The following is a 27,577-nucleotide window of genomic DNA, read 5'->3' on the forward strand; positions in this document are numbered from 1 at the left end:
GGGAAGGCATCCTCTGCAAGTTGGGTGGGAATTCTCCCACCTAAGTGGAACGTGGAAGTAGAGGGCCCTCGAGAGAGTGGGAAGACAGTCACGTATCAAGAGAGAGACGGATGAAACAATTCAAGCGACCCGAACTTCTGCTGAGTGTCAAGTCCAGGATTTGGAAGTGGTCACAATCTGGGTGAAGATCTTCACAGTCGGGTTAAGGCAGTCGATTCTGGACGAATCCGAGGTCGAGATGTTCAGTATATGAGAAAAGCGTGTTGATCAATGTGCATTAGTTCCAGAACGTTGTACCAGTGATCTTCTTCTTCAGGTGAAGAGATCATGGGCAAAGACAGAGAAAGTGTGGTACTGGTCTTCCTCATTGATCAGAAAATGTCCATTTCCTCGAGGCGAAGACTAGGTGATCCCAGTCTTCGTTTTCACCACAAAGACAGCGAGGGTCATTCATGATGTTCATAGAGGCAAGTTTGTGGTTTATCAATCCATGGCCTGTAATCAGGAAAGCGCTGTATAAACCTGGGCTGTACCATGCTGGAGCTTTAGGGTAGACCTGGGCTATTTGAAGTAAGAATTTTTTAGTGATGGAGCCTTTCGGGGTGGTATTCCATCTGTTTTGCCAGGCGTTAAGAAGGTGGACAAGGCGCTTTTTTTTTCTTCTTTGATGGTGTTTGCTGGGTTTGTAGTGAAATCCAGGATGGTGGTAGAGTGTCCCTATTCGCGCCGGTAGTGCACGCCTTTGCGAATTATCTGCAGGTCCAGGGGGAGAAGTCCTGCCAAGACTTGGAGCGCTGGGTTGCTTACTGTGCAGCAGTCACGGGTGATAGTGAGAATGAAATTACGCTGAATGGAGGTGAACTTCCTTTGTTTAAGAACAATGAGCGCACGATGATACCAGACACCTGCAGTAGGTTATAGTGGGAATAAATACAGCTTTGTATAACATTTGTAGTGAGCGGCGATTTAGGCCCCAGTCAGACCAGCTGATCCTCACTACCATTGCGGTGTAGTTCCTGACTTTGCGATGTAGGTAGTTTAGATGCGGGTAAAACATGAGCTTGAGGTCGAAAATTACCCCATGGTACTTCATCTCAGTTGCCAGTTTGATGGTTCTACTAGCAATTTTAATCTGCGGCCTCCTGCTTATTTGAAGGGTTCCTCTGAGTAGAATTGAAGTGGTTTTCTCAGGGGATATATGGAGGCTGACCCATTCTTGTAGCTTTGTAAGGGCTTCGTTGGCTGTTGTTTCCAGGGAAGCTCTGAAGTTTCCAGTGACTGTCAGTATCAAGTCGTCTGCGAAGGCTTATATGGAAACATCCCACAAGTCTAGGTTCAGGAATTCATCCATGACCACATTCCATAGGAAATGGCCAAAGACAGAGCCCTGGGGCTCTGTCCTTGGCCATTGTAGACATTTCTGGAGACTTGTCGATAGGCATTTCTGACTGTAACACTTCTGTTGTGCAGATAGTCCTGCATGTAGCTGTAAAGATTTGCTGGAACGCTAGCTTCTCTGAGTCTTCGTAGTATACTTGGCCACCAGAGCAAGTCAAAGGCCCCGGCGAAAGACACTGATATCACTAAGAAGTATTTGGTGACTGAATTTTTGACAGAAGATGGCTAGACACAGTTCACAACCAAGCCATCTGTATTGCTACTGGGTCTGCGTGGGTAGCACAGTGGTACACCGGGTAGAAAAGGCTCAGGTTCGAATCCCGTCGATGACGCGAGTAACTTTAGTGGGCTTTTTTCACTCCGTGGCTGAGTTAATCGGTCTCACGCGTAGATAGCAAGTTTTTTTCCCTCAGAAACTGAGGTTTTTTCGTCCAGCAAAACAGGCAAATCGACCAGAGAACACACGCAATTTACAGACACGAATACGGGTTAATGTAATCATTTACGGGTAACCCTAATATAGTAATTTAGTAATGTGTATTGCTACTAGAGCATTGCTCTGGCATCCCCTGCCAGAGTTTATACGTTGAAGCAGGTGAACCGCCACTATTGCTCTGACAAAAGCAAATTTCTGTACTGTACTGGGACCAATACTGTGGAATGTTACAATGGACGAATTCCTAAACACGGACATCGGTGAAGCATCCTCGCAAGCCTTCGCAGATGACCTCATCCTTATTTATTTATTTATTTCGTATGATGTGATCAATACACGAAGGAACCAGTTTTTTCTTGCTTCCTTCGTGTATCGTGGCTGGGATATCCAACCAACTGGTTGGTTCGGCACCATCGTGATATCCAGCCCGAGGCGGGAATCGAACCCGCGACCTTTGGGTTACCTACCCGGCTAGCCCGGTCGGCACCTCATCCTTATGATCGCCGGAAACAGCAGACTACAACTTGAAACAAAGGCAAACCATGCCCTACAAATTCTTCTGAAATGGACCGAAAAGCACAATCTCAGGATCTCCAAAGAAAAAATTAATTCTATCCTCCTAAGGGACTCCCTTGACCCGAGAAGACCCCCCTCAGATCACGATTGGCACTACACTGAGCCTATTAAAAGAGCTCAAGTACTTGGGTGTAATACTTGACGCCACGCTCTCATTTAAAGCGCATCTATATATATATATATATATATTTAATATTGTATGTAGAACGCGTAAATTAGATTTAATTGGTTTAAGTCTAATGAACATACGGTATACACTGCGAGCGATATATGGAATGAAAAAGCGAAAGAAATGGCCTGGAGATTAAAATAAGAAGTGAAAAAGCAACCAAAATGAAATAACATTGCGGTGTCTTTCACAATTTCAGTGTCATCATCAGAGGTCATCCACCGAAATTATGAAAAAGACATGTTCTTGCTTCTATTTCCGACATGATCTGTATGCTATGGTGCACGTGTGTAGTTGCCACGTGCTTCGAAGGCAAATTTTGATATGAATTCTAGAGGAGTACATGCCAACGTTATTCTAGAGCAAAGCATCAGAATAGCGACCATTTGCAGCAGCAAGGAAACAACTATCGATAACATCCAGATACTATACAATAAACTAATTAACAACCATTTTCCTAAACCATATCTTCGCTACCACTTCGGTAAAGCCCTTAACATCTTAACGCATAAAAAACTATAGGACATTAAAATAAACAGCATAATCTTTAATTAATAACTAAACCCATACACACCAAGTATGTATATAGTGTATATACAATACACTAGGCCTCTGTGGTGTCTTAAAGTCTAGAAAACTTGTACCAGGCGCCTCCGTAGCCAGGTGGGAAGGAGCAGCAGTGCGTAGCACACGCTTCTTGATTAAAAACCGGGGTTCGAGCCCGTCACCAACAAATACGGAGGATGCGGAAAAGTCAGGGAATGGCCACCGCATATCCCGGAGCAATATGGCCTTAGTTGCTAATGCTCCTAAAAAAAAAAAAAAAAAAAAAAACTTGTACCCACCAATTGGCCTAACACCAGTGCATTAAACATGTATATATTGTAAACATATTTAATTTTACCTTATTTCATATCCAACGTTTCCCCACTTTCGCCCCGTGGCGAAAGTGGGGAAACGTTGGTCCTCAACAGGGGTCCAGCGGCTAAATGACCAGATGAACAGCGATACACGACACCACACAAGTACAATTCCCGCACACTTTTAAATCTCTGGCTTTTCCAGTCAACTGGTTCACCCACAATGGAAACTATGCGGAGAAGGGAGAAACCCCTGGTGCCGTTTGACCTTAAACACACACTGTACACTTTACGTAAACATCATTGCTGACCAGGTACACCCTTTCATGGCAACGGTCTTCCCCTTTGGCGGTGCCGTCTATCAGCAGGATAATGCGCGATGCCACACCGCCCGGATTGTTCGAGACTGGTTCGCGGAACATGAGGAAGACTTCCAGGTATTGCTCTGGCCTCCAAATTCCACAGACATCAATCCCATCGAGCATCTGTGGTTTGTGTTGGAACAGCAACTCCGATCTGCGGCGTCTCAACCACGGACCTTACAGGTGTTAAAGGATCTGCTGGTTACGTGTTGGTACCAGATACCACAAGACACATTTAGAAATCTTGTAGCGTCCATGCCACGCCGGGTACGAGCTGTTTTGGCTGCACGTGTAGGACCAACATCGTTTTAGGTAGGTGGTCATAATGTTTTGGCTCATTGGTGTATGCTATCTGACCTTTACAGAGTACTGTATATGTTATGTCACAGAATAACTGAAGCGGAATTAGGGGAACTCCCGGTTTTATAGACAATATATGCCAAATGCTAAATCCTCCAATATGTACCTTAATCCACATGGCTATATTTAGGATGGCTGCTCCAACTTGATTTCATTTCAGTCTACATTTCAAGGAGCTTGACCTAAGGTATCTTTACAGTGTTGCTAGTTTGGAGAAATCTTGAAGTTCTGTCCTCAAACAGAAGAAAACGGATCCTAAATGCACCATATCATTTGATAGATGGTGTGTCGATGTCTGTATTACAAATTATCAGTGATGTATCCAGGTATTATCGTAAGGGGAGCATGGCAGCCAGGTCCAAGTAACATCGTGAGGTATCTCATTATTGAAATGTGTACTTGTTAAGCGCCAATGCAACTAAGCATATGAAACGACAGTAAATTGTGCACATTTCTCTGGTCGATTTGCCTGTTTACTGTACGAAAAACTCATGTTTACAAGATTTAAAAAAAAAAATGCAACTGTAGCATGAGACCGACTAACTCAGCCACGCTGTGAAAAAAACCTATAAAAATTACTCGTAGAATTGGCGTGATTAGAACTTTTGCCTTTTGCACGAGGTGTCGGACAGTGGTGATTAAAAACCACTATGCAACCTGAGAGGACAGTGTCATAGGCATTATAAAAACCCTCTTAGAGAGATACATCTTTAATTAATACATATTATTGTATTATTTGAAATTTTCTCTTTTCATTAACCTTTAGATATGACGATGATGTCGTTTTGTCAGCATGAGCTACCTTTTGTAGCATGCAGTAAGCAGTAATTACAAAATTATGAAACGTTAATAATACATCATCCTTATGTAGGTAGTTGTGTTTTCATAAACTCTAGATTAAAACAAAATCTTAAAATCTTGAAATAAACAAAATCTTAAACCATTAATACCCATAACCCAGAAATAATGAAACCTTTAAAATTTAGAATTCCATTATAGAAATTAAAAATAAAATAGGAGAATAAAACACAGGAAAGTTATAAAGGCACGCAATTATTTAGAGTGATGAACCACTTCAAAGCTTAACCAGGTTTTTTAATTTCATGAAATTTCCTGAAAGCTGATTCCAAAAACACTTAACACTACGCGATAAACGAATAGATTTTTTTTATAGTTTATTAGTCCGTGAATATAGGACACTAACTGCAAGACAGGAGACAGATGTTATAGTTACTCTTCAGAATGGACTAATATGAGAAGTGAGATTCCTCAAAAATCGATGCTACTGGGACCACTCTTATTTCTAATTTCCATAAATGAGCTCAACGAAGAGATAGAGGGCGTGATGGCAAAATTTGCAGATATGAAGATTAGAAGAGTGGTTAGCGATCAACCCTCCTTCAGAATGAACTGGGCAGGCTTCAGATATGTTCAGAAAAGTGGCACCTGTGCTTTAATGCAGCAAAATCCACAGTCTTACTGTTAGGGAACGGCAATTCAAAAATAAGTTATAAACTTAGTAAGGTTGAATTAAAAACAATGGAAGAAGAAAGAGGTTTGAATGTTACAATACTGTTCGACATGAAGTGCTAACAGTGTAAGCAGGCTAGGTGTAAGTGAACAGTGTAAACTCTCCGAGCGAGCAGTGTAAGCAGGCTGCAAGGAAAACCCATGGTGTTGTATTGGCGATTTTTCGAACATTTTCTTGTAGAGACAGGCAAATCATAATCTCACTGTACAAGGTAATTCTTAGACTGCACTTGGAAAGATGTTTTCAAGTATGGAAACCGCACCTAAAAAAATAATATTAATAAATAAATAAATAAAAATAAAAAAATCTTGGAAGGATCCGAAGATGGGCAACACGCCTAGTGAGATCAGCAAAAAGGTGTCCATATGAGGAAACACTTCGAATGTTGGACTACAGAGCTTAGGAACTAAGCATCGTAGATTTTCCAATCTGAGATCTGTAAGGCTCTAGAGGAAGGAAGTAAAATGAACGGAGGAAAATTTTCACTGTTCTAAATGATTCCAGAACTAGAGGCCATAAATTGAAAAAAATGTGGAAGTGGATAGGAAGTTTTATTTTAGCGAACGAGCTGTGAATTACTGGAACAGGTTGCCGGCGTTGGTAGTTGAGGCTGACAGCTTGGAGAAATTCAGATGTCAGCTGGATAGACCTACGTGAGGACGGATCGCTTAGGTAGTTTATATTATTTTTTAATTCTTAAATCTTATTTTTTTATTTTTTGCTTAGGCCGTAAAATCTTAGGACTTCCTTGGACCATGTGACTAATTCTAATAACAGTACTAAATAAATTTCAAATCGCCAGATAATTTTGTCCTAACAAATATCTTTGAGAACAGAAGTTTATCTACCCACGCCACCCCCTTTCACACAAACTGTGAATGAAGCGTCAAATTTTCCGCGATACCTCCTTACGATCAGAGAGGTTTACAGTAATTTTACCGTATATGCATTCAAACACTCGGGATATATATATCTTAGAGGGCATATATGTCAACTCAGGTAGTATAGTGTTCGAATCCCGTCAATGATGTGATGAGCTTTTATGGGATTTTTTCACTCCGTTGTTGAGTTACTCTCAGACGTGGTCAGAAAGTTTTTTGTCGAGCTAAACAGGCAAATCGACCCATATCTGAAAGTTTTTACAGCGTATGCATGCATATCTATCTGTAATGGTCTTTTTAGAGGTCAAGAGTAAAATACAATAAATATTCTTGTTTACACCGACTCGACAGAAAAGGTAGAGGAAAATTTTTTAAATATTAAAATGAAATCCTGCCATATAGTACACAAAAAAAAAAAAAAAAAAAATAGGAAAACTCCCAAAAACATTAAAAGTGTGTGTTTCTTTGCAGGTTTACAATTTCCAGAAATGAAAAACTAGAGTGAATAGAGAATTTTTATTTTATGACTGCTTTTTCCAAGCAAGGAGACACGTCTCACTGGTGTTTCGGAGTGTTCAATTCTGAAACATTTCTTCTATTCACGAAATTTTTTCATTTCTGGAAACCCTAAACCTGGAGGAAAAAAACATCGTTTCACTGATTTTTGGTGTGTTCCTTCTTTCCCTGTTATTCCCTTTTCTATATATGCGGACTTTATTTTACTAATTAAATATTATTAATATTAATTACTATTAAATATTATTATTAGTATTATTATAATTATAATAAATATGATTTGTTATATTTATTATAATAAATTTATAATTATAATTGTAAATATTATTTATTGTAAACCTATTTATGCTTATTTCTGCCTGTATAAAGTAGTAATCCATACGTGTGAAGTATATGCATAAAATACACTCCCTACGGTTATTATCCAGACACTTCTGCAAACATCTATTTACAGGAAAAACTAATAACGTGTGCTGAAACCTTTAGCCTTTATGAAACTCAAAGCCTTGACATGGAACATTCTCCCCCAGTTTTTGTAAATGTCCTCCGATAATTTCTGCCAGTCGGCCTTCAAAGCGGCGACTAATTCAGCTCTGTTTTTTGGGTAGTCTCACCTCTCGCACGCACCCGATGATCCAGTTCATCCCAGAGGGTCTCTATAGGACTGAGTCAGGGCTTTGGGCTGGCTAGTCCAACTTTGCGATGCTGGTATCCTCAACCCAGTCCGTCACAACGCGAGCAGTATAACATGGAGCGTTGTTTTGCTGATACAGGCATGGGCCTTCCACGACGTAGGTAACGCATTATTGTCCAGGACGTCTAGACAGACCAAAACATTCGTGGTTTTGTCCAAAAGAACCAATGGTCCCAAGCAAAACCATGAAAAGCAACCCCAGACCATCACGCTGCTTTCTCCAAACTTGGGATGATACGGTCCAGCAGGTAGCTTTCTCTGGGCATCCGACATAAAGGCACGACTGTCAGACACGTGACTCGTGATTCCAAGGCACAGCCTTTCTATTGGCCTATTGTCAAGAACAGTGGGCCTTACATCAAACTAGACAGCATCTTGCATTAGCCGAGGTGATTCGTGGCTTGTAAACGACTGCACGACTGCGGTAACCCATATCAAGCAGCGTCCTGTGCACTGCACTGGTTCTGAAATGTATTCCAATCGTCTCATTGAGGGTCTTTGTGCTGACGTCGACCTACGTTATGGGCGGACGATCCTTTGCAGGACTCTCCTGTCACTTTCCATCAGCTTTGGAGGTTTTTCGGGTAGTTTCGTGAAAGTTTCAACACCAGTCGGCTTCCATTTGCAGGTCACATCACCTATCGTTGACTCGGATATCTTCAGTACCATTGAAAAGTCACGTACAGACCGATTGCTTACGTTGCACCCTATTATCATTCCATGCTGGAGGTCTAGCTCCATCGATCGTGGCGTCTTGCACTCACAATCCTACTGTTGTCTTCTTGAAGGCCTATGTGAATATTTATAATTTTGTCAGACACGTGGTGCTTGGACAGGACGTAACCAACTGTCAACAGAAGGGTATCCGGATATTAATAGTAGGGCAGTTTAGGTCTGTATAGATATATGCAGAATGTCACATTTGTTTTGTTTTGTTTCGCAGAATCTTGGTCTTTCCATTTATATTATGGAGTTTTAGTGCATTGGCTGTAATACCTCCAGCAGAACAGTTCAGTACGAAATCAATATGGAGAACTCTGTTTGGACAGGGAAGTGCTTTATTTCGGAAGCATCATCACCACATAGAACGAAATCGTACATTCTCTACCATTGTATCTGGTAAGTATTGTTATTTCAAATTCTTTACTTTTTGATGTAATTATTTTATTCAGTTCTTGTTAAGCCAAATGAAAGAACACTATTTTGTAGCTAAATAGATTATACCACTCTTTACGGTTTTCGATATTTGTAAACTTATAGCTGTTTTTAACTCAGTTTTTTACGCTGATTTCAGAAATGTTATTCGATTTTCACAAGTCACTTAAGTTGATGTCATGATTTATATTATTGAATGTATTAATTTAGGAGTAACTAGTTGGAATTCATTCTTTGTGGGTAGCACAGTTGGTAGGATCGCCGTCCTCCTCACAGCGCTTGCAAAAGACAGTTCGAATCCCGTCGGTGACAAAAGAAATTTTTATGGGTCTTTTTCAAACATGGCTAAGTTAGTCGGTTTAAGGCGAGGGTAGCATGTTTTTTTTTTTTTTTTCCTCCCGGAAACTCGGGGTTTTTTTCCAGCAAACAGAAAATCGGCCTCAGAACAATTTACAGACAATATACATGGAGCACATGGCTTTAGTCGCCAATGCTCCTAAAAACCCAATAACAACAGCTTGGAATTTGTAAATTAAACCTTCGTTTGTTGGCAACACTGTCTTTAGTCATTTGTTTCTTGACCTTGAGACCTTTATGCAGCAATGTTTATCAGTGTTAACTCAGTTTCTTTTTGGGGTTACCGTGTCAAACTTTTATTATTATTATTACTGCCATATAGTGCAGGGAAGTCTGAGGCTTATGCCGCACCAGCTAAAAAAATTTCCGAGTTACCCTAAGAGAGAGAGAGAGAGAGAGAGAGAGAGAGAGAGAGAGAGAGAATCACCAAGAAAGAGAAGAATGATGATATCCAGCTCAGGACCCTGGGTGTGCCAAGCCCGTACTCACCAGATGTGAGCTGTAACTTGTGCTGAAAAGTGAATAAAATGTCTTCACGCAAGTCTTGAACGATCCAAACTTGTTTTGTTATATGTATTTGTGGATATTATGTAGTCCTCAAGCAAAGATAAGATACTACAGAAATTGTAAAAAATGTATCTATTTTGCTTATTTAGATAAACAAATGACTCCACATAAAGTTTTCCGAACCTGTGTTGAAGCATTGGGACTGTAGAAAAATGGCACAAAGAAGGTTATTATTATATTAAAACCAGTCTTATATCACGTTAAATTATAGTTTATTACACTGTTCGACCAGGTGGTAGATGACTTTCATCAACCGGTGAAATACCACCACTTTGCTTATTGGAGGCTTGAAGTGGTGAAACCCATGTTTAGTCTCTAGAGCAAAGTTTCCGGCATCTCCCTCCCCCCATACTTCTCCTTCAACCCATGCACGGTACTAAGTATTATAGGTTTTGATACCTTTCGTGTTTGGGGTTTTCATAAAAAAAAAAAACATTACTATACATTAAGGTGACGTTTCGTGTATCTTACCGATACTTACCATCAGACATCAGACCAAGCTGTTGGGGGTAGAAAATAATAGAAAGGGTTAAAATTTTGAATATTTTAGAATATTAAAATTACCAATAATACAATTACAAATCGCCAATTTACAATTACAATATTACTCTAGAAATATTTCTTGACTAAATATCTAATAGTATGAAAGAGTTGCCAAAAACAACTAAAAACCAAATAACAACAACAATAACCCCCTGATGTTAAATTCTCAACAACCAGAGCAGTAAACTATTGGCTTACACTGTCCCTTGAATCCTTATTTTTAGTGACAAGACACGGATCAATAAACACAAAACTTCATCAGATTGGTTAACTTAACACCGATAAATATTTAGAGAGTTTCCCAATCTCACCCCGGACACACTTGGACAACTACTTTTGACTCCACAAACCCTTGAAGCATTCCAGACTTTTGCTAAAGATGTCTTCACAAAGAGAAAAACGCTCTACCTGGCAGCGAACATCAATAACCAAGAAGACACCAATCACTGAAGAAGAAGTAGTCGTAGCAGATAATATCACTGTTATGGCCACATTCTCATTCTTTTTTGTTGTTTTTTCCCTCGCACTACACCCTGACACGGGACCCCTCTGGGCTGAGAGGTCCCCTCATCTCTTATCCTACTCCTTTTTCCTCTTTATCCAGTAAGTAATTCCTCTCTGGAGAATTCTTCCCTCAGGGCGGAGGGTAAGCTAGTTGTAAGGACGAGTACCTGGAAGTGGGTGTCCCGGTGACTGCGACTTCTAGGTAACCTAGGTAAAAGGCAAAAACACAACATTACGCTACAGAACACACACATCAGCTCACTAACCAAATCTTTTCTATCCTATCACTTTCTCCCAGTGGAGATGAAAATTTCCTGCGCGGGATGAAAAAGCTTTTTTTTCCCCTCACCTCCCCTACTTTCGTTTTTTTTTTTTTTTTTACTGCACACATATGGCCTAACCTTAACAGAGTCTGCAAAAAATAAACAGTGCAACGAGGCGGAGGAGATGTACTTTGTTCTAGGAGCCGCCCTTACATAAAACGCATAGATACATAAGGACATCAAGCTTATTCTTCTAGACATCTACAATAAAATCGAACTGAATAAGTCCAATGATTCTAAAGAGCTTTCCAACCTTCTCAACATGCAAGACCTTATTAAGATTTATAAAAATTATGAAAAGACCAATATCGTGTTAATTTGTCCTGAATGTAAAACGAAATCTAGTCACGTTCCTTCCCCTACAAATCCCAGAAGAAGCGATTCCGCTGAGGCCTCGATCGACATCCCTTATCAGGCCCAATCCACTGGTCTCCAACAGCCCGCTTCAGAAGGCAAGAACGAACAGTATTCTTCCCAAGGAAAAAATCATTCTCGATCACAGGAAAAAACCAACTGATGAATATCATCTCCCACTCGGGATCAATACCGAGTCATTCAAGGAACAAACGTTAGGAGCGAATAAGAATTTTCAACGCAATGAACGATTTTCCCACCCTGGAGAACCAGCGTCTGAACTCCAAACATCCTCTTTCCCCTCCTCACATCAATCACAAGAGGACAGTACCGCCCATTCTTTCCCGTCTCGGATACAAAACTATTCCGTCCAAGACTCAGAAGTAAGCCAATGTGCTACATTTGCAGATGTCCGTAAATAAATAAAAAAAATCTAATCATTCAACCGTCCGGACACCTTGAAAGAATGCCCCCAGCTTACGGATCAGGCCGCACGCACGGAGGAAGAAGAGCAACCAATTCCCGGTGTGCGAAGACTATAATCTGAGGCACTGGAGCCTCTCTATCAACCAAATGGCACCCCGAAATTTCTGCACCACAGCAAATCATCCTGAAATTATTCATCTCGCCGCCACATCGAAGAAACAACCAAACTAGGACACCCAAAATTTCCTAAGAAGATGACACCGTGCAAAGGGAAGCAGAAATGCATAAAAAACCAAGTAACTGCACCAGAAAAGTCAAACTACAACATGAAGCCCACAGTCAGGACAGCTAACTCAACGAAAATACGTGCGATTCCGCTGTGAATCTCTTCACATGGAAAATCAATTTTCGTCTCCAGGCTTTCTTCACAAACAACTGTTGTCTTATTTGAATGAAAACTTAGGTATAAACACAGAAGTTACCAGGCTCACGACCAAGCAACCATACTATGCATCATTCAAAATCACTACAGCAGAATCTAACTACAAACTACTCAGCCTTGCATCATCTTGGGCTGCAGGGGCACTAGTGAAACACTTCTACACTACAAAGCGTACCTCTACCAGGATGAGGGGGCGCCTCCGTAGCCAGGTGGGAAGGAGCAGCAGTGCGTAGCACACGCTTCTTGATTAGACCGGGGTTCGAGCCCGTCACCACCAAATACGGAGGATGCGGAAAGGTCAGGGAATGACCACCCCATATTCCGGAGCAATATGGCCTTAGTTGCTAATGCTCCTAAAAACCAAATAACAAATAAACAAACCAGGATGCTGTATCCCCAACGGATTGAAACCACAAATAATGAAAGGAAAACCTAACTCAGACCCGCCATTAAGTCTAAATTTGGGGAGGAACATTCCGATAATACTGAACGGGACCTTCTTAAAGGTTCAAACACTCTCACAGAAGCTTGCCAGCGACATGATCACCCGCCACTAACGCCTGAGGGAAGACATATGAAGATTGAGGTGAGAACTACCTCCAGAACGAATCATAGACTATTGATGAAGGCCGTCAGAGCTCCAACAAGGGCATACATCCAAACTTCTTTAATGTGCACAATTTTCTATCAAAACGCTAGAAGCATGAGAAATAAACATCAGATGATGAAAATTCTTCTCTTGGCAAGGTTTTATGACATCATTTGTATCACAGAGACATGGCTGTCCCCCAATGAAGAAGACCTCGCATTCTCTCAACCCGCTTGCTTCTCGGGCATTTTTGCCTCCAGGGAACAGACGACTGGTGGTGGTGGTGGTGTTGGCATTCTGTTCAACACACAAAAATTCTCACTGAGTAGCTCAGCCACTCTAAAAACAGAACTATATTCAAGGCCACAGACTTGACATGTGCACAGTCTACATCCCCCCCACCCAGTAAAGAACACTTTACAAGGGGTATCCAACTGGATCATTAATGAATGCCACCCCAAAGCAACATTACTTGTGTGTGGAGACTTTTAATATTAGTTCAGGTCAACACAGTCTTTGCAGATTGTTATCTTCTAATCTGGCTGCAGTAGGTCTGACCCTCCAAAATTTTTCCCCCACTAGAGGCGCTAACCTGTTAGACCTAATATTTGCAACAGTCACCCTCACCGTTGACAGCCAGCCTGAAACAGCGTTCATGTCAGACCATAAACCAGTAGCCCTCATTCTTCCAATCACTTCCAGGACATCCTGGCAACATCAGGCACCAGTTAAGAAGACAGTGATGTTGGTCCTCCATCAGGCACCAGTTAAGAAGACAATGATGTTGGTCCTCCACGTGCAGCAAAAAAAAAAAACTGTGCCTCGCCGGATACGAGTTTTTTTTTTTTTTTTTTTTTTTTGCTGCACGTGGAGGACCAACATCATATTAGGTAGGTGGTCATAATGTTTTGGCTCATCGGTGTATGTCAGCGCGTATAGCACAGTGATATCGTCACCGTCTTCCCCACACCAGGTGGAAAAGGATCAGGTTCGAATCCCGTCGATGACGCGAGGAACTTTTATGGGCTTTTTTCACTCCATGGTTCAGTTATTGTGTCTCAGGCATAGATAGCAAGATTTTTCCCCCTGAAAAGCTTTTTTTTTTTTCTCCGTCTTGCAAACCAGGCAAATTGACCAGAGAACACAAGCAATTTACAGACACGATACACGTGGGTAGTTGAAAGTAATTTTCGGTGACAATTCCTAATAATATAATAGTTTTAGTTTAGGGTTTTTTTTTTTTTTTTTTTGTATCCTAATGTTCCATCTGCCATTATACCAGTCCCACATGGAGATGAACTACTGGTTCCATGCCCTCCACTTATGTTAGAAAATGTAGCAGCAGAGAGGTGCTGAAAGTCAAACTTCTAAAGAAGAAACTGAAGTCTAGATGCCCAGAGACGTTAAGTCCAGTCCTCAGCTGTTTTCACAGCATGAACTCAACGATCTAGTAAGAGATTTAAATTTGCAAAAGGAATCGGCAGAACTACTTGGTTCTAGACTTAAATCAAAAAATCTTCTAGTACATGGGATGTTTTTTCAGTAATACAAATGACTTAATGAACTATTTAACCAGTTACAATTTTGCACAGTGGAGATTTTTTATTGCCTAATCAAAGAGGAGTCTCAAAGAAGTGTTCCACACCTTTGAGAAATAAATAGAGAAATAAATATGGGTCAATTCCTGTAGCTCACTCTGTGCATTTGAAAGAAACCTATGAGAACTTGAAGAAATTCTTCACAAATTTTATGCATGAAGATCATGATGGGTTGGTCTGTGCGGACTTTTAAGTGATGAGACGTGTTACTTGGATAACAATCTGGCTACACAAAAACGCCTTGCTTTTTCTGAGTGGGACAGCAAGGAGTAAGCACTGGAATGTCAAGGTGTGGCCAGAGAGGGACCGTTTGTTCCTGGATCAAAGAACATACTTCATAAATCACTGGTAGACCCCAAAGCTCTCCTCCTTCTTTGCATATTAAGTTGGGTTTGATGAAACAGTTGTGAACGCTTTACCTCAGGAAGGTCCCTGCTTCAACCGGCTTTATACTAAATTCCCATCGAATCCCAGAGAAGCTAAAACAAGGTATTTTTGTTGGACCTCATCACAAACTGATGAGGGACCAAGATTTTGAGGAAACTATGAATAAAAGAGAAAAATAGGCATGGATTAGCTTCAGGTCTGTTGTTGAGAACTTCTTAGGGAACAACAAAGATCCAGACTACTACAAAAATATAGTTGAAAATATGTTAGCAAACTTCAAGAAGCTAGGCTGCAACATGTGTGTCAAGGTACATTTTTTACATTCCCAAATCGACTACTTCCAAGAAAATCTAGGAAGTATTATTGAAGAACAGGGCGAAAGATTTCACCAGGATATTAAAGACATGGAGATGAGGTACTAAGGGAGGTGGAATGTCAACATGATAGCTGACTATTGCTGAATGCTGAAGAAGGACTGTAAAGTAGAAGTATCTGCAATAAAATCAAAGAAACGAAAATTTGTCCCGTCGTAGATCAGTGTTTAGTGGAATTTTTTTTACCAACACTGCTCTTTGTTTCCAACATGTATTTAAATATAAAAGTCTGGCAAACGCAGCATTTTCTTATAATTTCAGGGCACAAATTCTGCCAAAATTAATAAAAATTTGTAAAAAAATCAAAATTCTTTCGTGATTCTTGAATAAACCTGATGTGATTGAAACAAAGGGAAGTCATTTTTGAAATCAGCATTAGAAAATGATTCAGGAACACCCTTTTATAAGAAAACATGGGTGAATTTTTCATAAGCTACCTAGGGAAAGATTGTTTTTATTATTATTATGTTTTTTAAGCTTCAGGAGAAATAAATAAGATCGCTTTTCATTGAAATCACTATTCGAGACAGTTTATAAGCAAAAATAACGAAGTTTCTTGAGTGGGCAATGTTTATAATATGACGATAGAAAATGTTGAACTGAAGCAAATGTTAACACCTAATGATATTTGCCACTTAAAAGAATCGCCGAGATATTTTTATTAAAATTATAGTACTGTATATGAGATTAGAAACGTTGTTTGTTCATCTTGTCTGTGGACTGTTAGATCGATCCACTCACGTCAAGTTAGCATTAAGATACTCATATCATTACTGTTTATGTAATATTACGCAGATAATATCTTTCCTTGACCAGAAAATTATAGGCAGACCTAATGTTACAGCTACATGTTGGCCTCATGTTAGTAGTTTCTCGGGATGAGTATTTTTTTTATCAAGCGAAATAAATGTTAGCTTAGTTTTCATATGCACTTTATTGTTTTTCACCAAGCACAGGATGCCGTTCTTTAAGATTTCCTTCATTTGTTGTTGAAGCCAAATTATATACAGCCTCTTGCATTTTATCATCCGACTGCAATCAACGTATTGCATAGCATTGTAAATCTCCACTGGTTGACTGCCCCTATACTCGTGATGGCATCACCAGAAATTTTCTTTCAGTGGAGGCGATAGATTATTACTTGTAAAGGATATAATAAATAGTCTCCTCTAGGTTATGCAAACTGCTCTTAAAATGTCGAATGACTGGCTGATCACGTAGTCTACTCTGCTGGCTGATGTAATTCATGGATGATGCAATATTTTTGAATATGTTTTGGAAGGAGTTTCTGTTGAACCTATCTTATAAATTTCAGTCTCTAACTTGCGCATGTATTTTATTTCAATTTAGAAGCCGAGGAATCTCTGTCACCATCTAAATTTCTTTCGATGCTTCATGTGCCTTCAAGAGCAGTAGAAGAGGTGCAAGAAATATCTCGGGCAATCTTGGAAATCACAAAATCTTTGACTGGGTAAGGCATTGGCTTATGATTAATGAATTACAAAATTAGATTTTTTTTGTATTAGACAAATATTAATTAGGTAAAAGTATAATATGAGAATAGGTCTGTTAATTATAATAGAATTTCCACAATTTTTAGCATAATAATTTGCTTTTTAAATAGTGTTCATAGAATAATTAGAATAGTGTTCATAGAATAAGCTCATCCTCAGGGTTCACATCTGGTGAGTATTCTCGGGACCTCGAGCTTGATATCGTCATTCTTCTCTTCCGTCATGATTCGCCTTCTGACTCTTGTTGATGTTCTTCTTCTTCTTATGATTATTATTATTATAAAAATTATAATAATGATAACTAGGGGGCTCCGCCCCCTGCTCCCTTCGCTCGCCAACTCCCAGCCAATATCAAATATACAAAAAAATGTCTTATCCTGCTCGGCATCATTACTGAAGTGAAGCCTCTTCGGAAAGAGTTTCCTTCACATGATCGACTGATTTGCTTAGACCGGCCGCTCGAGCGGCTTCTTGAGAAGTCTCGTACACTACTCCGTTCACAGTTCTCAGTGAACTGTTCAATAATTTCAAATGACATCTCGCAGTGAGACGCTATTCAACCGAACGACCACTTTGCACCTATTTTTACGTCGACGCCATTTATTTCCCATTTTGTCCCACGTAAAATGTAGGGGTATGACGGAGTAAGTCAAATCTTCTACACCCTCTAGTAATTATACTAATATACTAACATTATAGCGCACTGATCGAAATCTAATCAGGAAATCACTTATGTAATTATTTATCTGTGCATTTGTAGTGACGTAATTTCCCCGCCCACTTGTACCACGTCATCTGCATCCCTCTTCTCCCATTGGCTCAAATAAATATCACCAGTAGGAAAACTTTTTTAATATATAGAGATTATTATTTATTTTATTTTATTTTTTTTTATTAATTTTTTGCAGTGAGAGTCTACCCTCTACTCAGGGTATTTTTCCTCTCAGAAGTATGAGCAATTGCGGAAGGCATAGTATTTAGGGTCAAGCGCCACCGGTGGTTTCCCACATCTGCGCCGTATGCACTCTGTGATGGAATGTAGAACTACTGCAAAAGCCAGGAAAAAGTGTAGTCTGGTTTACTGTCTGGTTTATGTAGTGTTGTGTTTTGTTCTGTTGTCTCTGGCTACTAGGCCGAAGGGCCCCCTAGTAGAACTCTACGTTGCCCGCCACCACCACCACTATGAGATGAGCCAGGCTGTCCATTATATTCTGGCTCGTCTCCGCGAAGGTCGCTTGAATTTCTCAGGCGACCCTGCGCGACCAATAAAGGGGAGTGAGTGGGGAAGATTGCACAAATGGTGGAGTCATAGTAGGAAAAGGAGGAAGATGAGGTAAGAAGGCATCCTTCAGCGGAAAGAAGAGGTGGCAAGAGAGAAGTAGCAATCACCCCTGATCTGGGAGCCCACCGAAAGTCAGGGAAAGAAAGCTTGCAGAACAAGGGCGGTCTGCAAAGGTAAGCATCAAATTGGTCCCACATCTGGCAAGCCAGATGTCAGCTGCATCTGACATACTTGAGGATACAATTGCGAAAGGCAGTGGGAAACCATCCTAACTATTTTATCCTAAATATATTATTATTATTTTGGATAATAATATCCTAAATAAGTGTACACAAAAGAATATTCCCATTAAAAATATTCTTAAAACAGCATAACAATCTATAAGACAATTTTCTCATGAATCCCAGGACATGCAAGGATTTTTAGAAATGAAGAAGCAGACAGAACTGCAAAACTAAGCAGTCATCAGAGCGGAGAAAAAGTTTCAGTATCCTATTTAGATTACAAATTTACGAATCATAAATTTGTAATCCAAATAGGGTACAGAAACATGGAAACTGAAAACTGCAAACAAACCGAACCAAATCTGAACGTTGAAAATTTGAATTCTGACATAAGAAAGTCGACAACACAAGAAATAGTACTAGCCCGACTTCGAATTAGACATACTCACTTTAAACATTAATTCTTATTAAGAGTAGAAGAACCTCTACGATGCCACAGATTTGTGAGATTAGATTAGAATGCAGACCAGAGATCTGGTCTGCATTCTAAGAAAAGTTGCCGGTTTTACTGGTGTTCAAAGAAAGTGCATAACCCCTTAAAATTGTAATTGTCGTCCGAATAACGTAAGTATATGGCAATATTTCTTACAGATTGCATCAGATAAGATTGACACTCGCAGGTAATGACGTAATATTGCATGAGTTGTTACTTTCAGCTATATAAGCACGTTCTGCAAGAGTTGCAGTCATTCTTTTCTTGTGTCAGGATGGCGAGTTACGTGCAGATGACGCCACGAAGAAAGAGTGCTATTGTTGCTTTACGTGAGGAAGGATGTTCTTCCCATCATATTGCTTATGGAGTCAGTCTTGTAATCAGTCGACAGTGAGGAGATTTCTTTCCAAACTCAATACTGGTTCTGTTGAAAGGAAAAAAGGAACCGGGCGCAAACGAGTCTCTACCCCAAAACAGGACCGCATTTTGAAGCGTTTATGCCTTAATAACTGTAAATCTTCGCCTGAGCTGAAAAGAGAATGGGAAGAACAATACAGGAGTGATAGCAAGGGCAGTAACAGTCAGAAGACGCCTCTTCAAAAAGGGACTTGTAGCCCGTCATCGTAAGAAGAAGCCCCTCCTCACACAAAAAATGAAAAAGGCCCAATTAATTTGGTGTAAGGAGCATGTGAAATGTAGACATGTATAGTATCTTATGTAAGGCGGCTGCCAAAACTTGTTCAACTCCGCCGTGGTACACTGTGGTGTTACAAAAACTCTGCAGAAAGGCCAGAAATGTATGTAATGCTATGTTTGTGCTGTTTCACTAGTAAGATGTATTCTCCTAGTTGGTGCATTTTTTTTTTTTTTTCTTGCTCTTGGGTGTGGGCACCCCAGGAGCGGGACTGCTGGCACCCACCAGTCTTGCACCCTTACTGGTGGGTGCGGGATTTAGGTGCAATATGCACAGCCAGAGTTAATAGATCCAGGCATAGCTCCTCGTGCCAGGGATGGGCACCAGGTGGTAATTGCCCAATGGACTATCACCTGGTGGCAGAGTAGCCTGTTTCACTTATAACACATTACACACACATGTACACACACTTACACTAACAGGCCATTATGAGAACATGATATTATATGATAAATTGGTGGAGATGGATGTATGTCCGGGTGCCACCCTTCGACAGTTAAATACATACATACATACATACATACATATGTTTGTGCCGTGTATGTGTTTGTTATGTTGTTGAGTTGTTTCTGGTCGCTTTACAATCAGGAAGCAACAAGCACCAGGGTGGTGCGTCCTGATACCTGTCTACGCTGCGAGGAGGCGGGCCACAACGGAGCGCGAACCGCAGAAAACCTCGAGTGTCACGTACTGAATGTCGAAATCATTCAAAATATGAGCAAATAAAATATCATGTGAAATGGACCCTCGAGCAGTGGAAGTCAGTTATTTTCTCGGATGAGAAGAAATTCAGCCTGCATGGCTCTGATGGGAGACAAACGATTCGCCGTAGACGTGGTGAAGAATACCATCCAGACTGTATGGTGTCAACAGTGAAATCCCCTACCAGCCAAATAATATGAGGGGGGGGTGCATTTCGTATCGCGGAGTAGGTCACCTGCAGTTTATAAAAGGTTCCGTAAATGCCAATGGATACCTGGCTATATTGGAAGGCAAATTGCTGCCAACCATTAGAGAACATTTTAACCTGCCAAGTAACTGCATCTTTCAGGACGACTCTGCTCCTTGTCATCGGGTGAAAAGTTTAAGTAGGCACTTCTGTAGTTACTTTAGCTTCATTTTTGCCTTAGAGGTTCGACAGTAATGTGTTTACATTTGTTACAGGTGAAAAAACGGTTGTAAGAAAGGTTGTAATTTTCCTTTTCCACTCCGCCAGAGTATGCAGCCTCTACATTGACACTTCAAGTAATCTCAGGCAACCTGCCCTTGGATCTGTATATTGCTTTATACGGCCTCCTGCAGGACTAATACGCCCACCAATTTTCTTGGAATCACGTCAACCACTGAAGGAAACTTCGCCCAGGAGAAGAAAAGGCCGTGGTCGGAAGTCTCCAAACTGTGACAAGCTCTCTGGTCAGCAAAATCCAAAGGTGATATCAGAAGGAAATTCAATAAAGATGTAGCCTTCCTTAATAAACATATCCTGACTTGGCTCACCCCCCAACCTGGAGACCACCTTTATGCTCACAGCCCATGGAGCCATCAAAGCTCGACTTAGACAACTCGGTAGCGTTGAGATGGCACTTGTATGTGCTAGGAGACTGAATACTGGAACCATCTTATGCTTGACTGTGTCGCGTATCTTGACCTCAGGCAACAACTTCTTCTGCAGTGCACTTTTCCAGCCCTTCCATTCGGTGAACAAGACTAAGGAAGCCTCAAGGCCATCCGTTTATTAGGAAGTTCTCCACTATTATTATTATTATTATTATTATTATTATTGTTAACAGCTACAAAACAGCAAACAAACGTGCCTGAGGATGCAGCTACAAAGCATTATTACACAGTTTCAAAGCAGAAGCTTGGAGTATACATTTCCCAAAGTAAAGAGAAAAGTAAATGTACGTAAGAAGACTAGTGAATTGAAATGTACAAATAAAATAAAACTAAATAAATAAAAGTAGGACTCATCCGTCCTATTTAAGTGAACAGGTAGGAGTAAGGCAGAGCACTGGTATTTCTTCACACGCATTACACAATGAGTCTTAGAACTTGCAAGAAGAGTCCATTTTAAATCAGGTAACGGATGAGGTTAGCAATTTCAGTTGCCTCTTGAAGTGTCCGGGGTGTCAAATTTCTCCATATTTGCTTTGTTCATTGATCTTGCAGTCCTGTTGTAGAAGTTGTAGTATCCATAATTTGTTCTCGCATAGGATGGTTTCAGCAGTGGATGGTTTCTTAACGCCCTTGTCGGTGCGTTAAAATTTATTTGTGAGACGAGATGAGCGCAATTCAGGGTACCATTTAACAGCTGGATAAGAAGGAGTAAGTCGGCTTTATCTCTTCTTTTTTTTTTCCAGCGTTTCGAGTCCAAAGAATACACACCACTCTTGGTAGGATTTCTCATTGTATTCAAGGCCACTTTTAAAGCAAACGTATTGGATTGCTCTTTTTTGAATATTTTAAATTTCTAATTTTTGGTAAGCAACATGTGGGGACCAGACCTGTGAGGCAAATTCTAGGGCTGGCCTAACATAGATTTTGTAAAGAAAGATGAAATGTGCCAACTGATTGAAGTCTCGGTTAATTATTTTCAGAAAACCTAGTTTTTTGCCAGCTGCCTTCACAATGTTAGAGACATGGACATCAAAGGAAAATGATTCTTTAATAAGGATACCTAAATTTTTGGCTGTACTGACTTTTTTTATTGCCTTGTTGTTGATACAATAAGAAAAATTAAGTTTGTTTTTCTTGTGTGCATTAGCAAAGCTCATCAGCTCACACTTGTTTTCATTGACTGCCATTTTGTCCTCCTATCCTCCTGCTCTTATTTAGGACCCCTCCATGTGGTCCTATATTACTGCACTGCAATCTTCAAGCGGAAAAGACGCTTCCTGATTTTGACGTTGCTGCACCTTCTATTCTCTCTGCTCCAGACAAGAATGCTACACCGGTCGATCGCCTGGACGGAGACTCCTTCGACCTTCTGACTTTTTTCTTTTATATTATATTAGGGTCCCCTGGAAAGTTACTTTCAACTACCCATGTGTATTGTGTCTGTAAATTGCTCGTGCTCTCTGGTCAATTTGCTTGCTTTGCTGGAAGAAAAACTCCAGTTTCCCGGGGAGGACATTTCTGCCTACGCCTGACACAGACTGACTCAGCGACGGTGAAAAAAGCCTATAAAAGTTCCTCGCGTCATCGACTGGATTCGAACCCAGATCTTTTCCACCCGGTGTGAGGAGGACGGTGATGATACCACTGTGCTACATGCGCAGGCACCTTCTGACATGGATCTTCCGGTCTCTCTTTTTGCTAACTCCATTGGGCTACGTAGGATCTCTATTTCTGCTGGCGCTTACATTCTAGCGCAGGATTTCGCCACTGAAATCTCATGGGTCAGTGGCTTGGCAAACCCTTCGGGGCTGGACTTTGAATCTGCTGACGCCGCCTCTCTGGCGTGGAATATCTAGGTCCAGACCCTAATCTGAAGCCTGCTCTCGCCATTTCAGGATAGAGTGTTTCTCTCTGTCGACCTTACATCAGTCTCTCTCCTCCCTTACTTCTTTGCCTTATTGGTTTTCTGCTGTCCTCATGTCATTCTTTTATTAGAAAGTGCTCCACTAGTGGTTTCTTATCCTCCTGCTGGTATTTGGGACCCCTCCCTGTGGTCTCATCCTTGTCTTACCCTTTACTATCCCCATCCTGTTCCCCATTTCTTTTCATGGGTCCTCTCCCTCCTTGCTCTGCTGAGGAGGACTCCGACAGGCATCCCTCTACTGACCTGGCCGGCTGCTCGTGCCGTGAATGGATGCTGGAATGCTCCTTCCTGGTGCCTTCCAGTAACTAAGTGGCCAGATGAACAACGCAACACTCTATTCACAATACCTAAATTACTCACACCCTCATCTGGACTTGGTAGATTTTGCTTCTTCACAATGACACTTCTTGCGGTTTTTTTTGGGAACCACTGGGACCGCTTACAGACACACATAATGTCCACAGTGAAACTTTATGTGGCATAGTGTTTTTGTTTTGGGCACCACCGGTGGTTTCCCACAACTGCGCCATCATTTCTCGTGTGAAGTAAACAGAACTCTGTGAATGCCAGAAGTGGGTGTAGTGGTGGGTTTTGTTGTTCTTCCTCTTAGCCGCAGGGCCCTAATGGGACTCTATATTGCCCGCTACCACCACTAGGAGATAAGCCAGGCAGTTCATAGTTCTCTGGCTGGTCTCTGCCAAGGTCGCCTGAAGATCCTGACAGAGGCCAAGTTAAAAAAAAAAATAAATAAAAATAAAATAAAATAAAATAAATTGAGTGTCGGAGATAGAAGTAAAGTGGGAGTAACAGTAGGGGAGAGAAGGATGAAGAAAGAAGCATCCTTCACCAGAGAGAGAAGGGGATGGGTGAAGTAATCGGGGAACTTCTGGGTTGGGGAGCCCACCCAACCCAGGGAAAGAGAAAGAATGCAGGACTAGCGATCTGTAAAGTGGAGCACCGTTTCGTAGTCAGCAGTGGTGCCAAAGCCCTGCTCCACATTTAAGTATTCAGGGGAAACTCTGGAGGATACCTGCAAACCCATCCTGGGGTCTGCAGTACAGAGTAAATGCGGCTTATGGTCATGAAGAAATATCATGATACAACATTTTTCGTTGGTATGGGCAATTCCGTGAAGGCGCAGAGATGTTCAGGACGATGCGTGGAGTAGTTGCCCATCGCAGTTCGTCGCTTGTCCCTCCAAATGATAGCAGACCAGCTTCACATCATCAAAGACACCGTGCATTCGCTTGTTGTCGAAGATTTGGAAAAAAAAAAGGGAAAATGTGCTTGCACTTTGGTACCCTATGCATTGATGGCAGAACAGAAGGAGGAACGAGTTGCTGCTGGTGTAGATTTGATTGAGATGGCAGTCAATGAGCCAGGCTTTTTCTTCTTCTTCTTCTTCTTCAAAAAAAATCATAAATGGTGATGAATCCTTGAGGTTTGCGTACGAACCCGAACAAAAAAGTCAATCAACTACATAAGTTGGAGAATATTTGCGAAGCCGAAGAAGCTCCTTTTCAAAAGTCTGGAACCAAAACGATGGTGATTTTTTTTTTTTTTTTGATTGGCAATGAGTTCTACACAAAGAATTTGTACCGGAAGGACAGACAGTCAACTCTGAATTTTACAGAAGAGTGATGCACAGACTGTTGAAAAGGATTCGGCGTGTTAGGCCAGACGCGACCAAGTCAGGTCAGTGGTTCTTGCTTCACGACAATGCACTTTCAAACAGCGCAACCATCGTCAAGCAGTGTCTCGCATGGAAGGGCGTTACAATGCTTCACCGTCCACCTTTTCATTGCTTTTGATATCTGCTGATTATTTTATGTTCTCCAAAGTGAAATCCCACCCTCCGTTTCAGAGATCCAAACCGATTGAATTAAACAGGATTCCACAAGTTCAGTTCCACAAAGCCATCCAGATGTAAGGCCGTGCAAAGAGATTTATCGAATTACGAGGGATGTACTTTGAAGATTAAGTGGTAATATGTTTTTTTTTCCCTTGGGATTTCGATTTTTTATGAATGTAGCTGTAAAACGTTTCAGACACACCTTGTATAACTGAAACGGCAATTAAAATATAGTTTGACTCGTTTAAGTTTTATTTTTTAAGTACTTTCCCACATTTCCACAATCGAAAGCCCACCACACATGCTCGGCAAACTTTATGGGAAAGGCCGACTTTTGTCCTGGTCACTTAATTTAAGTCTAAAGTATACATTTTTCCCAAATGATGGTATGTCTTGCCATTATTTTGCCATAACATAGTTATCGCAAATGTAACAAAATATATTTGGATTGTACACAACAGCCACGGGTTGCCATTGTCAAAAACCGAATATTACCTTTTTCACAACGTCGTTGAGTTAGTCGGTCTCAGGCGAGGGTAGCATGGTTTTTTCTCCAGGAAACTCTGGTTTTTCGTACATCATACGAAAAATCAACCTCAGAACACAGGACAATATACATGGAGCAATATGGGCTTAGTCGCTGATGTTTAAAGTGACCAGACGTCCCGGATTATGCAGGACAGTCCCAGATTTCAGTCGTTTGCTCCGCATTGCAAACTGCCCCGGGAAAATGTCCCGGATTGGATATGTAGCCTCTATACTTACTGGCAAACATAAATGCAAATCATTTGCATTATGTTTGCCGGGAATCAATGGTACAACGGAAAGATTTTTTTCGTAGTAAATAAGTTGTGGACGTCAACAAAAAAACAACTGACCGTAGAAACTCAGAAAGCAATACTACAAGTTAAGTTCAATTTTGCTAATTCTTGTGAAGAGTTTTACGAAGAAGTAGCAAATAATGAAGGATTATTAAGAAAAATTCACTCAGCAGAAAAATATATTTAATTATATTATTTAACTTCTGTTTTATTGTTAAAAGAAGTATGAATTTTTTATTATTAGTATTATTTCACATAAAATTTTTTTCACTAAACCTTTTTTCATCAAACAAAAATGAAAGTCGATTAAAAATATGACCCCTCTAATAAATGTGTTTCCACCCCCTTCTAATAACTATTTTTTACAGTTCATCTCCTTCACGCAACCTTCTCTTCGTCATGTAGCGTAACGCGAGGGGTACCTTTCCTGACTGATAATATTTCAAAATTTTAATATTTCTTAATATCCTATACATTATATTTATTATCCTATATTTATTTGGTCAAACATCGTTTTAAATTCAAAATGTAGACATAGATTCTCTATAAGAGAAAATCACAAGTCCGATTTTACGAATATTGCCGGGTCTCGATCACTCAAGCTGTCCATCCAACATGAGGGATACCTATACTGAATTTCAGTCTTTCTGTGAAACGGAGCAATATGGCCTTAGTTGCTAATGCTCCGAAAAAACTAAATAACGACGACGACTTTCAGTGAAGAAAAAAAAATATATATATATATTTTTCTCTTTAAGAAGCGTGATATTTTATTTTATAAGTTTAGTTAAAAGAAGTAGTTGTCGTTTGGTTTTTAGGAGCATTAGCAACTAAGCCCATATTGCTGCGGGGATATACGGTGGTCATTCCCTAACCTTTCCGCATCCTTTGTATTTGGTAGTCACGGGCTCGAATCCCGGTCTAATCAAGCAGCGTGTGTTATGCACTGCTGCTCCTGCCTACCTGGCTACGGAGGTGCGTCAACGAAGTATATGTATTTACTATTTTGTATGTGAATATTTTTTTTATAAATAAAAAAATATATATGTGTATATTGTTTCTAGGGGGTCGTAAAATCCCCCCCCAGATGTCCCGCATTGAAATACTAAGGATCTGATCACTTTACTGATGCTCCTAAAACCATACTGCTACTATCGAATATGAAAATCACTTTAGAAGCTGATACTAGTTGGCACAACTAACTGAATGCCTAAGAAACACTTCGCAAGTTTATATAGCAGCCTGACTTGCTAGTCTTGAAAATTAATGTGTAAACGTGTCGGAGTACGTCTATACGTGTCAGTCTAAGAAATCAGTTCTTATAGTTTGTCAAAAAAGCTGTGCGTGATAGGTAATGTAGACATGTATGGTATCTTATGTAGGACGGCACCTGAACGAAAGTTCAACTCCCCCTTTGTACACTGTGATGAATACAGAGCTCTGTTAAGAGGCCAGAAATGTGTGTAATATTATGTTTGTGCAGTGTGTGTTGTTTAGTTGTTTCTGGCCGTTTGTCACCAGGAAGGTGATCACCTGGAAAGCCTGGCCCAGTGTCCGTCTACACCACGAGGAGATAGGCCGCAACTACGCATGTACCATGGCCAACCTCAACAGTCCCGGACTGAATGTCCAAAGCGAGTTTGGAATGATTCAAAAGAACCCCTGCGCGAGCAAGCCGGCAACGTCGCGCGCGCGCACACACACACACACAATTCCCAGGAGACAAGACAGCAGAAGACGAAGAAATGAAGAAG

At 40.7% G+C, this 27,577-nt stretch overlaps 1 protein-coding gene across 1 annotated transcript in view; it reads left to right on the forward strand.

The window, feature by feature from the left end:
* LOC150085895 (immunomodulatory peroxidase-like) overlaps positions 1–27,577 on the forward strand; it is a 312,395-nt gene that overhangs the window by 14,482 nt on the left and 270,336 nt on the right. The window contains exons 2-3 of the mRNA XM_090374732.1: positions 8,727–8,902; positions 16,753–16,873. Coding sequence (XP_090230858.1) covers positions 8,727–8,902; positions 16,753–16,873 — 297 coding nt within the window. The remainder of the gene's footprint in view (positions 1–8,726; positions 8,903–16,752; positions 16,874–27,577) is intronic.

Source organism: Mastigoproctus giganteus, chromosome 5, assembly GCF_048544385.1.
Source record: "Mastigoproctus giganteus isolate SK-2022 chromosome 5, ASM4854438v1, whole genome shotgun sequence".
Lineage (NCBI taxonomy): Eukaryota > Metazoa > Arthropoda > Arachnida > Uropygi > Thelyphonidae > Mastigoproctus > Mastigoproctus giganteus.